The following is a 16,639-nucleotide window of genomic DNA, read 5'->3' on the forward strand; positions in this document are numbered from 1 at the left end:
AACAGAGAGGCTTTGCTTTGGAAAGGTGGTAAGCAACAGTCGTGTTGTTCTGCAAGCCATCTCTGAAGAGTGGAGAGCCAAGGAGCTGAAGGTGTTGGACTTGAACATTGACAAGCTTCCAGTAGAAAGAGCGCTTGGTCTTCAGTGGTGTGTGGAAACTGATGCGTTCTACTTTGAAATGGAAATGAAACATCAGGCTCTGACCAGGCGTAGGACGCTATCAGTCAACAGTTCTGTTTACGACTCGCTGGGGTTCCTGGCGCCAGTGACCTTGCAGGGCAAAATAATGCAACAGGAGCTGTGCAAAAGGGGCTGTAACTGGGATGACCAGACATTTTAAAGTAATGGAGAAGGTGGTTAGAGGACTTGAGACAGCTAGCTGCATTCAATGTTAACCGATGTATTAGACCAGCTAGTTTTGGAGGCATAAAACAAGCGCAATTACACCAATTTTCAGACGCCAGCGAAGGAGGCTATACAACAGTCACATATGTTCGTCTGGTGAGTGAAGAAAGCCAAATTTACACTGCCATTCTCATTGGCAAGGGCAGAGTAACTGTAGCAGGCTGAGAAATGGCCACTTTGCACTCTTGAGACACAGCACGATGGACAAGGGATAGTGGTTTGATTAACAATTGTTTTATTGAACCGTGAGGGGGATTAGTAATAGGAACTAAAAGAAGGGGACCTGGGCCTGCACAATAAAATATGAAAAAATAGCAACAAAAGTAAAAGAATAAATAAAACCAAGTAAGAAGGGGGGGGGGGCAGTAGGGCTGTGGTTGGCTGGGCCCAACGGTCACGTGGGGTTTGGGCATGCTAAAATTTACACTCATGATTAAAACACTGCACTCACTAGAAATATAAAACGGCATTATTCAGTCGGGCTTTGGTTACGGCACACGGGCATGCGGAGACACACTGTCGACAAGCAATTTGAAAGCATGCGTACCCTTGGGTCGGCCCCACTACTACTGCTAAATAGTTCAATACTCCACCCCTCGTTGGCTGCAGGCTGCCTCCCACGGTCCCGCTGAAAAAAAAACAAACCCCATTGCTAAAATTTCAAAGATTATTAACCCCCCTTAAAATATTGCTAAAGCTATGCTGCAGTAGCGGCGGTGCGTGAGGGGAGGGGGACTGTCCATGCACGGCGTTTGGCGAGCGTTGTACGCGAGCGTCGTCCACGAACGTCGGCGTGCGTGGTACCGCGGGTCACTCCTCTGCTGTGGTGTTTCGATGGATGGACGTGCGTGCGGGCCACTGCCAGTCGCCTGCTGCGGGTCTGCTGTCCACCTTCGATGGCACCGTATTTATGGCCCCCGCTCACCTGGCCAATCAGGCTGGCCCGGTCCTCATCACGCCTTGACGAGGGACACCTGGGAAGGAAGGTTGCACTCTTTTTCACACACGCACACACCTAACAAGCCCACTTTTACCAACAACCATGCTGCCTTCATTCGCTCGTTACATAATGCCCTTATAGTCTGTGACCATTCCCCGACTAGAGCTGTCTGCAGCTGTTCTCGCTGTGAAGATGGACGCTATGATTAAAGCTAAGCTTGGAATGACCCTCCAAAAATCAGTGTTTTGGACCGATAGCACATCTGTGGTGAAGTACGTTAACAATGAAGATAGGCGTCTTTATACCCTTTGTTGCAAATAGAGTTGCCACAATAAGAGATTTGTCTGAGCCTGCACAATGGAGACATGTTGGTTCAAAAGAGAATCCAGCTGATTATGTGTCTCGAGGACTGAGGGTCTCTGATTTTTTGGAAAAGCAGAAGGACCAGAATATCTGTGGAGGGAAGAGGAGCAATGGCCGGAAACAGTGCTGGATGCCTCTTTGGATGTGGAAGATAAGGAAGTCAGGAGGGAAGCAGCAAATAATACTGTCAAAGTGGACACTCCTGCACCAACAGATCAGCTGATCTCATTCTTCTCAGATTGGAGGAGGCTACAAAGAGCGGTGGCCTGGTATTTAAAGTTGAAGTCATGGTTGAAGGAAAAGTGCAAAAAGAACAATCAGTTGCTTCCTTCAGGAAATAATACCACAATGTCACGTGGTAAGGCCACCAGAAAGCCACAAGGACACATTTTGTCACTGGAGGATTTACATCATCCGTTACTGTCATTATCAGAAGTTCAAGTTGGAAATTGAAGCTCTTGCAAGAAGTTCAAAGGTGAGCCGCCTTAGTCCCATCTATAATTTGGACCCTACCTTAGAGGATGGGCTGTTGAGAGTTGGAGGCAGGCTAGATAAAGGTGCAATGCTTGAGGAGGATAAGCATCCAATCATCCTTGTGAAAGAGCAGCAAATCTCCAGCCTCATTCTTAAGCATGCTCACCAAAGCCTCTGACACGCTGGACGATCTCACACTTTATCATTGGTGAGAAGAAAGTTTTAGATCACAAAGGGCAGCTCTGCCATAAGAAAAATCTTTGGAGTGCTGTATTTGTAAGCGCTACAATAGTCGACCTTTACAACAAAAAAATGGCAAATTTACCTGCAGCAAGGATTTTACCAGACCAGTAGCCTTTTGCCAACACTGCGGTTGATTATTTTGGTCCAATTGAAGTAAAACGAGGGAGATCCTGCTGCAGAAGATATGGCGTTATATTTACTTGCATGGCAAGTCGAGCCATTCATCTGGAGGTAGCGTCTACGTTGGATACCGATGCATGCATAAATGCCCTCAGATGTTTCATGAGTCGGAGAGAACAGGTCCATCATCTATGCTCCGACAATGGAACAAACTTTGTGGGAGCAGAGCGAGAGCTAAGGGAAGTTCTAGCAAAATTGGATCAAGAAAAGATAACAGGATATCTTGCTCAGGTTGGACTTAATTGGACTTTTAACCCACCTGCTGCCTCCCATTTTGGCGGTGTTTGGGAGAGGATGATGGACTGGCAACAGTGTTATGTGAGGATGAAGCTACATTGAATGATAGACCGATTACAAAACTGTCAGACGACCCTAATGACTTGGAGCCGCTTACGCCCAATCACATTCTCCTGTTAAGAGGGAAACCATCAATTCCGCCTGGAGCCTTTACATCGGAGGACCAGTATGGAAGGAAGTGGAAGCAAGTACAATATCTTGCTGATTTACTTTCAATCCATTTTTATTTATATAGCACTTTAAAAAACAATGCTGTTACAAAGTGCTGCACATTTGTTTGTGATATCACAACAATGAATATATAAAGAAACAAAATAAAAACATAACAAAAATAAATAAATACATAAAATGAAATTAAAACACACAGAGGACCACACAATTCACACCGTATTAAAAGCCAGAGAATAAAAGTGGGTCTTAAGACGAGACTTAAAATACTCGACTGAGATGGCCGTTCGAATATGGAGGGGCAGAGCATTCCAGAGTCTGGGGCCAACCACTGAAAGAGCCCTGTCCCCCCGGGTTTTAAGGTTCGTCCCCTGACCTCAAAGTGCGTGCTGGACTGTAAACCTTAATGAGGTCAGCAATATAGTTTGGGGCCAGTCCATTCAAAGCTTTAAAAACAAATAATAAAATCTTAAAATCTATTCTAAGAGTAACTGGAAGCCAATGCAAAGACGCAAAATTGGTGTAATGTGATCTCGTTTTTTGGCTCCGGTTAAAAGGCGGGCAGCAGAGTTCTGGACTAACTGTATGCGTGAAAGTGCTTTTCCAGAAATTCCATAATAAAAGAGCATTACAGTGGTCCAGACGAGATGAAATAAAAGCATGTACAACCCGCTCAAAATGCACAAAAGATAACAATTGTTTAACTTTAAATAAAAGACGAATACAATATGAAAAAAGCCTGACCGAACGACTGTGTTTATCTGTCTTATTTAAAGACAGATCTAATCTGTCTATCTAATCTGTTTATCTAATTTAAAATCACTGTCCATAGTGACACCAAGGTTGGTGGCAGTGGGCCGAACATAGTCTCTTAGGGGGCCCAAGTCCAACAATGGATCAGTTGGGCCAAAGATCACAACCTCAGTTTTGCCCTCATTAAGACATAGGAAGTTTTGGGCCAACCACACCGTCATGTCACTCAGGCAGGCATGTAGGGGTTCCAGGGGGTCTCCAGTTGTTTTTGACATGGGCAAGTAAATCTGACAGCCATCGCATAAAAATGGTATGAAATGCTGTGTTTTTGGAAAATTTGACTCAGTGGGAGGAGATAAAGTGTAAAAAGAACTGGGCTTTGGAAGAGATGGGTTCGTGAATATTTACCATTGCTCCAGCAAAGACAAAAATGGAAAGATAAGAAAAGGAACCTAGCTGTCGGAGAAATCGTGACCATTATGGATCCATCTGCTCCACGGGGATCCTGGCCTCTGGGGAGAGTCTTGGAAGTTTATGCAGATGCTCATGGTCTGGTGAGATCCGCAAAATTAGGAATTAAAGTCAAATACAATTGAAAGACCAGTTTCTAAATTATGCCTTGTCTATGGGATCTACTTATCTTTGAAAATGCTTCTTTTTTGGTTTGTTTGTGAAATACTTTTGAGAATTGTCCTGTATGTGAACCATGCCTATTAGGGGCCGGTGTATAGAAGCCAAACACGGGTCAAATATTTTGTATGTACTACTTGTCTTGAACACTGTGTGGCGCTGTCACTAAGAGTATATAAGAAAAGAGAAAGAAACAGTGTACAGGTGTTGACTGGGAAGGGCCTACAGATTTTTGACCGCTTCGTGGGGCGGAATTTATGTTCATAGACGCAATATGTTTTATGGAGATTTTAATTCTTGGAAAGTGACAAACTCCGTATTTTAGCAAATGACTTATGGACTCGCTATTGATGGGCACAATCAGATATCAAGCAAACAAGCCGCCAGCGCATCAGACCAACCGAAACCGGCAACACTTCATTAGCCCAGTATTAGACTGGCTATTATACTGGTAAAAGAAAAAAGAAAACAACAAGGAAGCAGAACTAAGATATAGTGAAAAACAATGACAGACAAGAACAAGCAAACAAAAGAAAAAAGATCATATGGAAATAAAAAGAACAAAAGAAACGTGATAAAATAATTATCTTAGATATTTAGATCCGGCCCACGACATCATTTTATGTGGCCCGCGAAGACAAATCATGTGTTGACTGGACATTTTTTTTTAAAAATTCTTCACAGTTAACATAACCATCCATCCATCCATTATCTGCCGCTGATCCGAGGTCAGGTCGCGGAGGCAGCGGCTTCAGCAGGGAAGGCCGGATTTCCCTCTCCCCAGACACGTCTTGCAGCTCTTCCGGAGGGATCCCAAGGAATTCCGAGGCAAGCCGGGAGACATAGTCTCTCCAGCGTGTCCTGGGTCATCCTCGGGGCCTCCTGCCAGTGGGACATGCCTAGAACACCTCACCAGGGAGGTGTCCAAGAGGCATCCTAATCAGATGCCCGAGCCACCTCAACTGGCTCCTCTCAACGCGGAGGAGCAGTGGCTTGACTCTGAGTCCCTCCCCGATGGCCACACTTCTCACCCTATCTCTAAGGGAGAGCCCGGACACCCTGCGAAGGAAACCCATTTCGGCCGCTTGTGTCTGAGATCATCTTCTTTCGGTCATGACCCACAGCTCATGACCATAGGTGTGAGTAGGAACGTAGATCGACCAGTAAATTGGATGTCAGTTTTTCACTACGACAAACCGATAGAGTGCACATCACAGTAGACGCTGCACCAATCCGCCTGTCGATCTCCCGTTCCATCCTACCCTCACTCGCGAACAAGACCCCAAGATACTTGAACTCCTCCACTTGGGGCAGAATCCTATCCCCGACCTGGAGAAGGCACGCCACCCTTTTCCGACTGAGGACCATAGTCTCAGATTTGGAGGTGCCGATTTTCATTCCAACCCCTTCACACTCGGCTGCGAACCGCTCCAGTGAGATTTGGAGATCGTGGCTTGAAGAAGCAAACAGTACCACATCATCTGCAAGAAGCAGGGATGTAATACTTAGGCTACCAAACCGGACCACCTCGACTCCTCGGCTGCGCCTAGAAATCCTGTCCATAAAAGTTATGAACAGAATCGGCGACAAAGGGCAGCCTTGGCGGAGTCCAACCCTCACTGGAGACAAATCCAATTTACTGCCGGCAATGCGGACCAAACTCTGACATCGGTGGTACAGGGACCGAACAGCCCTTATCAGGGGGCTCGGTACCCTGGAATCCCGAAGCACCCCCCACAGAACTCCCCGAGGGACACGGTCGAACGCCTTCTCCAAGTCCACAAAACAGACTGGTTGAGCGAACTCCCATGCACCCTCGAGGATCCTGCTGATGGTGTAGAGCTGGTCCACTGTTCCACGGCCAAAAACCACATTGCTCCCCCTGAAACCAAGATTCGACCATGCGACGGACCCTCCTCTCCAGCACCCCCGAATAGACCTTACCAGGGAGGCTGAGGAGTATGATTCCTCTGTAATTGGAACATACCCTCTGGTCCCCCTTCTTAAAAAGGGGGACCACCACTCGTCTCGTCTGCCAATCCAGAGGCACTGTCCCCGATGTCCACGCGATGTTGTAGAGGCGTGTCAATCATGACAGCTCCACAATATCCATAGCCTTTAGGAGCTTCCGGTTCCGGCGCCGCGCAAGTGGCAGTAGCTCCGGCTCATCAGTGAGCCTTTTCGTGTGTTTTTGTTCCTTACTATTACTCCACCTCATACCTTTTTCATATAGTTGATAGTCGTAACTTGCGTAGCAATGGACACCCAAACTGCGGTATTCTTCCTGCTGCTGGTGGCTATTTTTTGCGCGATCGTGTCCGGCGACTTGGCTCGGAGCCGCGCCCCCATTGTTTACAGCCGGAATCAGCTGTTAGCACCCCGTGCTAACCCTGCGCCGGCTCCTGGGGTGAGACCCGATATCCCCCGTGAGCTTAGGAGGAAGAGACGGGGATCTCGTGCGGGGGTTAAACGCCGGGAAAGGTGGAGACGATACCATCCTGTCCTCCCGTCTGTTATCATGGGGAATGTTAGATCGCTCCCCAACAAGATGGACGAGCTAGCGGCGCTTACCCGGCAAGAGAGGGACTTCCGGGAGGCTAGTCTGATGCTATTCACGGATTCGTGGCTAACAGAGCTAACGCCGAACGCGGTCGAATAATTGGACGGCTTCCAAATCATATGCGCGGACAGGACGCTGGAGAGTGGAAAGAGGAAAGGAGGAGGGCTGGCTGTGTTTGTGAACGATAGATGGTGTAATCCTGGGCACATCACGATTAAGGAGCAGCTTTGCAGCAGGGATATAGAGCTGCTAGCTGTTGGCATGAGGCCATTCTACATCCCGCGAGAGTTTAGTCATGTGATCGCGGTGACCGTCTACGTCCCACCAGCTGCCAGCGGCGACACAGCTTGTAATGTCTTGACTGCAGCAGTGAGCAGGCTACAAACACAGCACCCAAATGCTCTGATACTCATCTCTGGTGATTTCAATCATGCCTCCCCTTCCTCCTCTCTGCCTTCATTCACACAGTATGTCACCTGCCACACCAGAGACAATAAAACACTGGACCTTTTCTATGCCAACACCAAGGAGGCATACACATCACCCCCCCCCCCCCAGCTCCTCAAATACTGCGTAGACCAGCTGTGTGGAATTGTCCAGCACATGTTCAACCTGAGCCTGAAGCTGGGCAGGGTCCTCCAGCTATGGAAAACATCCTGCCTGGTCCCGGTGCCAAAGACCCCCCACCCGAAGGAGCTCAACAGCTTCAGACCAGTGGCGCTGACTGGTCCTTGTCCACCTGCGCCCCCTGGTGAGCTCCTCAATGGACCCACTCCAGTTCGCATATCAGCCTGGCATCAGTGTGGATGATGCCATCATCTACCTCCTCCACACTTCACTCTCCCACCTGGAGAAGGCGGGGAGCACTGTGAGGATCATGTTCTTTGATTTTTCCAATGCTTTCAACACCATCCAGCCCACCCTACTGAGACACAAGCTGGAGCGGGCGGGGGTGGCCCACCACCTCACCACATGGATCCAGGACTACCTCACAAACCGGCCACAGTATGTGAGGACACAGGACTGTGTGTCTGACGTGCTCTTCTGTAGCACAGGGGGCCCACAGGGAACTGTCTTGGCTCCCTTCCTGTTCACCCTCTACACCTCGGACTTCAACTACAACACCCCTACCTGTCACCTGCAGAAGTTCTCTGACGACTCTGCGATTGTCGGACTCATCACAGGCGGAGATGATCGGGAGTACAGAGAACTTACTCAGGGTTTTGTGGACAGGTGCCAGCAGAACCGCCTCCTGATCAATGCGGGGAAATCCAAAGAAATGGTGGTGGATTTCGGTAGGCGCCAGCACTCTTCACCTGCACCAGTGAATATCCGTGGAACAGATGTTGAGAGAGTCTCAACTTACAAGTACCTGGGTGTTCATCTGAACAATAAACTGGACTGGTGCGACAACACAGACGCCCTCTATAGGAAGAGTCAGAGCAGACTCTTCCTACTCAGGAGACTGAGGTCTTTTGGGGTTCAGGGGACACCCCTCAGGAACTTTTATGACTCTGTTGTTGCATCGGTCATCTTCCAGGGAGTGGTCACCTGGGCAGGCGGCCCGGGACAAGAAGCGGCTGGACAAGAAGCGGCTGGACAAACTGGTCAGGAGGCTGCTCCCTGGACTCTGTGGACTCGGTGGGGGACAGGAGGATGTTGGCCAAGCTGTCATCAATGCTGGACAACCCGGACCACCCCCTCCAGGGCACCCTAACAGCACTCCACAGCTCTTTCAGTGACAGACTGTTACACCCTCGCTGTGCAAAGGAGAGATTCCGCCGTTCCTTCTTGCCTGCTGCTGTCAGACTCTTTAACAAGAACATTGTGTAGTCTCTACAAACTGGCGGACATTAGGGCAATTGTGCAGTCCTGCACCTGAGCTTATATCGTGCAATACCCAATATTCCCCACTACTGTAATACCCTGCAATACTCAACATTCCCCACTACTGTAATATCATGCAATACTCAACATTCCCCACTACTGTTAGTCTAGTTTTATTTTTATCCAATGCTGTTCCTTACATTTCACTACAGCACTGCAGCACTGTCACTTACTTAAGAGTATTTTTTCCTCTGTACTATGTACAGGCCGAAATGAGTGTTCCTCATATTTTTTATGTAGATGTAGGTTGGTGTGTATATACATGTGTATAGACACGTTACTGCATATATTTACATAGGTTTGATCCTAAATGTTTGCCATCAATGTTATACATTAATGGCCACATTATGCCCTGTGTGACCTATATCTTTGCTGCTGTAACAATGAAAATTTCCCCACTGTGGGATCAATAAAGGCATTCTTATCTTATCTTATCTCCAGGCGGATCTCACCCACCCCTGGGGCTTTGCCACAGAGGAGCTTTTCAAATACCTTGGCTACTTCAACCCCAGATATAGGAGAGTCCACCTCGGAGTCTCTAGGCTCTGCTCCCGCAGTGGAAGACGTGTTGGTGGAATTGAGGAGGTCTTTGAAGTATTCTCCCCACCGACCCACAAGGTCCCGAGTCGAGGTCAGCAGCACCCCATCTCCACTATATACAGTGTTCATGGTGCACTGCTTTCCCCTCCTGAGACGCCGGATGGTGGACCAGAATTTCCTCTAAGCCGTCCGGAAGTCATTTTCCATAGCCTCACCAAACTCCTTCCACGCCTGAGTTTTTGCATCAGCAACCGCCGAAGCTACATTCCGCTTGGCCAGCTGGTACCTGCCAGCTGCGTCCGGAGTCCTGCAGGCCAAAAAGGCCCAATAGGACTCCTTCTTCAGCTGAACAGCATCCCTTACCGGGTTCGGGGATTGCCGCCACGACAGGCACCGACCACCTTGCGGCCACAGCTCCGATCAGCCGCCTCAACAATGGAGGCACGAAACAAGGTCCACTCAGACTCAATGAACCCCACCTCCACTGGGACGAGGGAAAAGTTCTGCCGGAGAGGGAAGTTGAAACTCCTTCTGACAGGCGATTCTGTCAGACGTTCCTAACAAACCTTCACAATATGTTTGGGTCTGCCAGGTTGGACCGGCATCTTCCCCCACCATCGGATCCAACCCACCACCAGATGGTGATCAGTTGACAGCTCCGCCCCTCTCTTCACTCGAGTGTCCGAAACATGCAGCCTCAAATCCGATGATACGGCTACAAAGTCGGTCATTGAACTGTGACCTAGGGTGTACTGGTGCCAAGTGCACATACGGACACCCTTATATTTGAACATAACACAACATATTTGATATTTCAAGCATTTGTTACCAATCCTTCCTTTAATACATTGAAAAATATTAGAAAAAACTATTTACTGGCTTCTGATTTCCAAACTAGTGATCCATCAATTAGTTGTGTATAGGGCGATCATACATTCACATGGGTTAACAGTCGTAACAGCCCTCCAAGTGAAATCAGAACTACGATGCGGCCCGTGACAAAAATGAGTTTGACACCCCTGTCATAAATCAACACATCTTGCCTTTTTCATTGACAAAAATTACTCATTGTTTGATGTGTATTTTATTTAGAACTCTTTCTCCACAATCAAACCAATCACACACGTCATACAAACTTCACAAAAACATTGTAGAAAGCACATGCATTTTTAGGCAGTCCATCCCAGGAGCGAGGACTGGGGGTGACACACAAAAAAGGGGCAGAGGTGGATTTTAGTCCGGCCCACTAATTGTCCCTCATGCGTGTGACATGGTCACGAGGCGACCAAACGTTCATCTTGACCTACTCGGCAAAATGGGCAAACGACAAAAATTGACTCCGAACACTTCATACGCGCCACTAGCTACCCCACTGCGCAGGAGATTTTTCAACAGCAGATACAGCTTGAGTTCTACTAGTATGGCAAGTGATGAGACCCAGCGTCAGAGCCAGCACACCGGCGAGTGATGCCAACATATCGCTTGACTGTCCAGCTGGAGGAGTACGTAGCTTTAGTTGTGATAAAGCTAATGCAAACCAATATTGCCATCTTGGGGAAGTTCAACAGCTGTAAAAAACTCAATAAAGTAAAAACATACCAGATATAATAAACTATTAAAGCATTAGGTTGGGGGCTGATCATTTTTATGAATAAGGACAGAGGAACGAGGTACCCACGTCGCGGACGAAGGATGGAAAGGCAAAAAAGGGTCAAGTGCCCAGCTCTGGCTTTAAGTATTTGATCACCAGTGGGAATCCTCAACACTTGTCCACAGGAGGCTTTTCGAAAACAAAGACTACATGAAGGTAAAAGGTGCTACATAGAATAAAATAAAATAATAGTAATAGTAAATATTTGATCTGTTAAACATTTACATTTACAGCTTTTTGATTTCTGCGTTCCTCACCAGCACACTTGTGTCTCTTGACCTTATCCTACCGAGAGAATCTTTGACCGTAACTGAGCAAGCAAAAGGTTTCTCACCAGCATGGGTTCTTATATTTTTACGTTTGTCTTAACACATTAAGGCCAGGAGCTCATAACCACGTTTCTACCACGGGAGCAGCCGGGAGAGTGTATATGACTTGTTTAAAAATCCAATTCTCGGTCTCTTAGCCAATGAATTGCATCAGAATATACACGGCAGAGCTGGGCATTTGACTAAAATTTCCTGGTCCGTTTATCACCTGCAGCCGGGGTACCCTTCCGCCGTCCGCCTGTCCGCCTTTTTGTGGGGCCAGGCCAAATAGTAAACCGCCTATCATTTTAAACAGGCTTCCGTTAGCGTTTCAGTCTACTAACTGTGACCAAAGGCCACTACACCCCCTCCACCCTGCTGAGTGATATTTCAAACGAAAGACCTATCGTGGCATGGAAGTCTCACCACGGCCCGACTAAATGTGTCTCCATTCAGGACCCTGAAGCTGTCAAAAAGCCTCGGCCACGGGAAACGGAGACCTCACCGCAGCCATTGAAGCCACACTGTGAAAATAGAAGACACATGGTGACATAGATGGAAAAAATGGGCTTCCAACTATGCTTAGTCTGTTTATTTTTTTATTAACCCATAAGACCCCATGGTGACACCAGTGTAACAAACACTTTGAACTCCCCAGTTTCTTTGTTTTAAAACTTTATGTCTGACTTAAACCCATTAAAACCCTAAGCGACATATATGCAACATCCTGGAATAAAGACCATGTGATAGTCATGTGACTCTGACAGGAAGTGACTTCTCCAATGTGCTGGTATTGCTAATGTGTTAACTTCAAAGAAACAGTCAACTTCAAATAACTGTTATGTGATACTACAGGTCATTTTAAACTCATTTGACAGTTCCAATACTTTGATAACATGTCCTGTAGTGCCCTCAACCTGGTCTCACAGAAACTAATATCAAACCAGGGATCAAAATATTGCTGTGACATACATGTCACGTTGGGCTTACAGCCTTAAAATACGAATGAAAAGCTCGATGTGACATATTTGTTACAATAACAAAAATTGTAATAATCCACCCAATTTAATTAGCTGTATCTGTTATATTCAGTTGAAGTATGTTCTGCTTGTCAATTAAAAGTGTACTGAACAAATAGAAACACAAAATAATGTGAAAGTAAAACACTTTTTGGAACTTTAACGTAATACTAATACAGTTTTACTATCCTATGCTTATCCCATTAAAATATATCTAATTATTGTGTATTCTCTACTTTCTTATTTTTCAACACATTCTTAGAATGCAAAAGAACAAGCGATACTCTCTTCAAAATGCACTCAAGATCATCCTGGGAGATGACAGTGATTTTGAGGGTTGTGACGATAACTCAGATTGAAGACCCAGATGACCCTCTTTATAATCCCAATAGCCAAGACAGGGAAAGTGATGAGTCAAGTGAGTGTGGTGATTCAGACAGTAGTGAATCAAGTACCTCTGATGATGAACCACAACCAAATGTGAGTTCAAGAGAGCAAAATAAAAATACATCCGTCCAAGGAAAACAACAAGAAAATGTCCATGGTCACAAAAAAGGAACAGAAGAAGGAACTGTCCAAGGGAAAAAAAACATTTTATTGGAGGAAGAAACCTTTTGAAATCCCTGAGTGCACATTCAAAGGACCACATGTCACACCTCCAGACAATCTTCTTAGTCCTCTGAAGTACTTCAGAAAGTTCATAACAGCGGAAATGCTTGAGTTGCTCAAAGACCAAACAAATTTGTACAGTGTACAAAAATCGGAAAACCACAATGTAAACACCACTGTAAAAGAGCTGGAAATAATGATTGGTCTTTACCTGAGCATGGGTCTTTGCAAACTGACAGGAAATCGTGCATACTGGGAAAATGACACAAGGTGCCCCATGGTGGCTGACATGTCACGTAATCGTTTTCTAAACCTGCTCAAAAATCTACATTTCACTGACAACACCAACGTATCAAACAGGAAAGCAGAAGATAAGTGTTGGAAGATCCGGCCATGGTTGGATATGTTTCGCAAACAATGTCTGGATATCACCCCGGAAGAGCACAACTCTATTGATGAGCAAATGGCGTCCTTCAGAGGGACACACAGTCCAATAAGACTGTACGTGAAGGGCAAGCCCCACCCTTGGGGACTGAAAATTTTGAGTCGCTGTTGTTCTTCAGGAATCCTCTGTGATTTTGTAGTGTATGAAGGTGGCACTGGGAAAAAAAGTCTTTACTTGGCATGGGAGGTGATGTTGTGGTCAAGCTTTGTGAAACTCTCCCATCAGACCACAACTACAAAGTCTTTGCCGACAATCTTTTTTCTTCAGCACCACTGGTACTCAACCTTCTTCAACGAAATATCTACTTTGTGGGAACTCTGCGTGGCAATCGCTTAGCTGGGTGTCAGCTTGAAGATGATAAAAGTCTTGCCAAGAGAGGCAGCGGTTGCCACTAGCCTCATTCTTTTGCAGGCACGAAGAGGCCGACCATCACTCAATCCCACATCTTCACCAGCACCACCACCACCACCGGCCAAAAGGGTTCGTCTTGGAGTTCCAAATGATGTTCGCTCTGACCAAGTTGCACATTGGCCTGTGAAATGTGACAAACGCGGCCGCTGCAAACACTGCAAACTCAACGCAACTACCACTCACTGTGAGAAATGTGATATGAGTCTTTGCTTCACTGAGGAACAAAACTGTTTCAAGTCTTACCATCTAGTGTAGGCTAAAAAATTTTTTTTTTTTGCAAAACTTTTGTTTTTGGGTCTGTTGTTCAGTTCTCTGTACCCATGGTAGCTTGTTACAAACGCAACCAAATATGCAGCATTATTTATTTTTGATACATTTGGCAATTTTGTGACACAAAGATAAACTGAAGAATTTTATTTTAAACCTTGTCATTAAAGTCACAGCTACAATATATGTTGTTGAAATGCAAATAATAGGCACTTTTCATGTTACCAAGCGCTAAAAACTGTCATGTTTACTTCTTGCCAAATAAACAACATTTTTTACCACTAATGCCCAATGTGAAATATATGTAACAACACAGATCTTTGGTATGAAAAAGTGTTATTCTGAAAAAAACATCAGAAATGTGTTTTATGTGATCCACTTGGCCTGTAGTATATCCAACATAATTTTCCTTTATGGAAAAATGGGTCTGGGTTCTTATGGGTTAAGGTTCCTGTCTTTTGTTTATCGCCTACAAAATGGGTGTCCATCATAAGCGGATAGACAGACCGGTGCATCACGTAGGCGGAATGCCCAGCTCTGCGTGAATGGTGTCGTGATCCCTCAGAGGATGTCCGAAATCTTTTCGAGCATAATGGCGGACGCAGATGATCGCAGGAGCTCTGAAATAAGTAATGGCAGTGAAAAAAACAACGCGCTTGTGGACTTTGAACCAGTTAAGCCCGTCGAACCCAATATATAGTGAAAATATACGTTTGTAGATAATAATGATATTGACGTCTTTGTAGCAGAATAGAGGATGGTATTTACCATTTTAAAAATGTAACATAGTGCTTCTCTTGCACTGACTTTATTTTTACATTTTACATTGAAACAGTAAATAATAATAGATTCTGCCTGTGTGAAAGCCACATGTCTAACCTCTGAAATTTGTTTGGAATTATGTTTCTGCCATAGGGGCTGAGATTTCAATTATTTTGTAGGCATTGACTTTCTGGGAGAACCTCAGGTTTAAGAGGGTAATTCTATAGTCGCCATTAGGTATTGGGGAGATGCTGAGCCAGGCTCTTGAGGCCTTAATGGGTTCAGAGAATCTGACCAGGCAAAAGTTTGTGTGTGTACTTGTAATTTCTTAAGTGTCCTTTATGAGAGAATCTTTGACCATAACTGAGCAAGCAAAAGGTTTCTCACTAGTGTGTGTTCTTGTGTGTGTTTTTAAGTATGTCTTTCGAGAGAATCTTTGGCCACAAATGGAACAGACAAAAGGTTTCTCACCAGTGTGGGTTCTTGTGTGTAGTTTTAAGCTTGTTGTCAGAGAGAATCTTTGGCCACAAACTAAGCAGGCAAAAGGTTTCTCTCCAGTGTGAGTTCTTGTGTGACTTATTAAGTTTCCCTTCTGAGTGAATCTTTTACCGCAGCTTGAGCAGGCAAAAGGTTTCTCACCAGTGTGGGTCCTTGTGTGTATTTTTAAATTTCTGTTATGAGAGAATCTTCGACCACAAACTGAGCAGGCAAAAGGTTTGTCACTATTGTGGGTTATTGTGTGCCTTGTTAAGCTTCCTTTAAGAGAGAATTTTTGGCCACAATCCGAGCAGGCAAATGGTTTTTCGCCAGTATGTATTCTCATATGTTGTTTCAAACGGCTCTGAAAAGCATAAGTCTTTCCACATTGAGCACAACTCCAGTGTTTGTTGTCAAAGTGGCATGCCAAATAACCTTCAGACTGTTCATCATCATCATCATCATCAACATGAGGGGTATGTGACATTATGTCATCATTATCTGATTGTGGAGCTAAGAGGCAGGCCCCTTGTGATTCTCTGCAGTGGTCTCCATCACCTGTTGACATGTCTTGACATGAGCTGCTGCGTGGATGCGACGCCCCTGTGCTCCCCTCACGTTGGCCTTCATCTTCACTTTTAAAATGGACACTGATCAATGGCAAATTGCAGATGTCTTCCTCCTCCTTTATGCAAGAGTGTTCTGGCTCCTCCTCTATTTTAAGGTCAGGGGCCTGCTGCTCCTCTTCCTCTTTAAAGTGGCCGACCTCTTCGTCCTCTTCTTTCCCTTTAATGTGAGGGGGCTTCTCTTCTTCACTGAGGTCTGCAATACACAAGAAGACAGACACGTGGTATTGTGGTTTATATTCAGAATAAGGTTATTACGAGAGACAGATGATTGAAGTACGATACGAAGCAGAAAACAGTCATTAAAAAAAACAAAAACAAATCACAAAAAGCAGAGTAAAATATGAAAAAGAGCACATGGAGATCTTAAAAATGTCAAAAAGATATCGCAGTAGAGACGTTTACATGGAAACTTTGTCATTTTCATTAAAATCTTTTTGACTGAAGATCACTGGTCAAATTTTCACATGTGCATGCGCCACTACATTAATTTGAACAGTCGTTACATTAAGTTGGAATTATTTTATCTGTTTAGCATAGTAGTTGTCATTGTTGAAACACTTTTATTAAAACAATAGCTTGATTAAAAAAATATATAAGTACCAAATAGTTTAAAACAAATTC

General features: G+C 45.4%; 1 protein-coding gene across 6 annotated transcripts in view; it reads right to left on the reverse strand.

The window, feature by feature from the left end:
* Positions 1-511: 511 nt before the first annotated feature.
* LOC147135059 (uncharacterized) overlaps positions 512-16,639 on the reverse strand; it is a 48,605-nt gene continuing 32,477 nt past the window's right edge. For 2 of the 6 annotated variants that reach the window (XM_086055164.1, XM_086055163.1), the window contains one exon: positions 10,509-16,211. In XM_086055164.1, the coding sequence (XP_085911290.1) occupies positions 15,241-16,211 (971 nt within the window). In that variant the 3' untranslated portion in view covers positions 10,509-15,240. Of the gene's footprint in view, positions 1,380-1,399; positions 4,375-10,508; positions 16,212-16,639 lie in introns of those variants that run through there. The other 4 variants (XM_086055167.1, XM_086055166.1, XM_086055168.1 and 1 more) reach the window with 4 other exon arrangements.

This window comes from Filicampus tigris, chromosome 16, assembly GCF_054856515.1.
Source record: "Filicampus tigris isolate MCC_2025a chromosome 16, RoL_Ftig_1.0, whole genome shotgun sequence".
In the NCBI taxonomy this organism is placed as follows: domain Eukaryota; kingdom Metazoa; phylum Chordata; class Actinopteri; order Syngnathiformes; family Syngnathidae; genus Filicampus; species Filicampus tigris.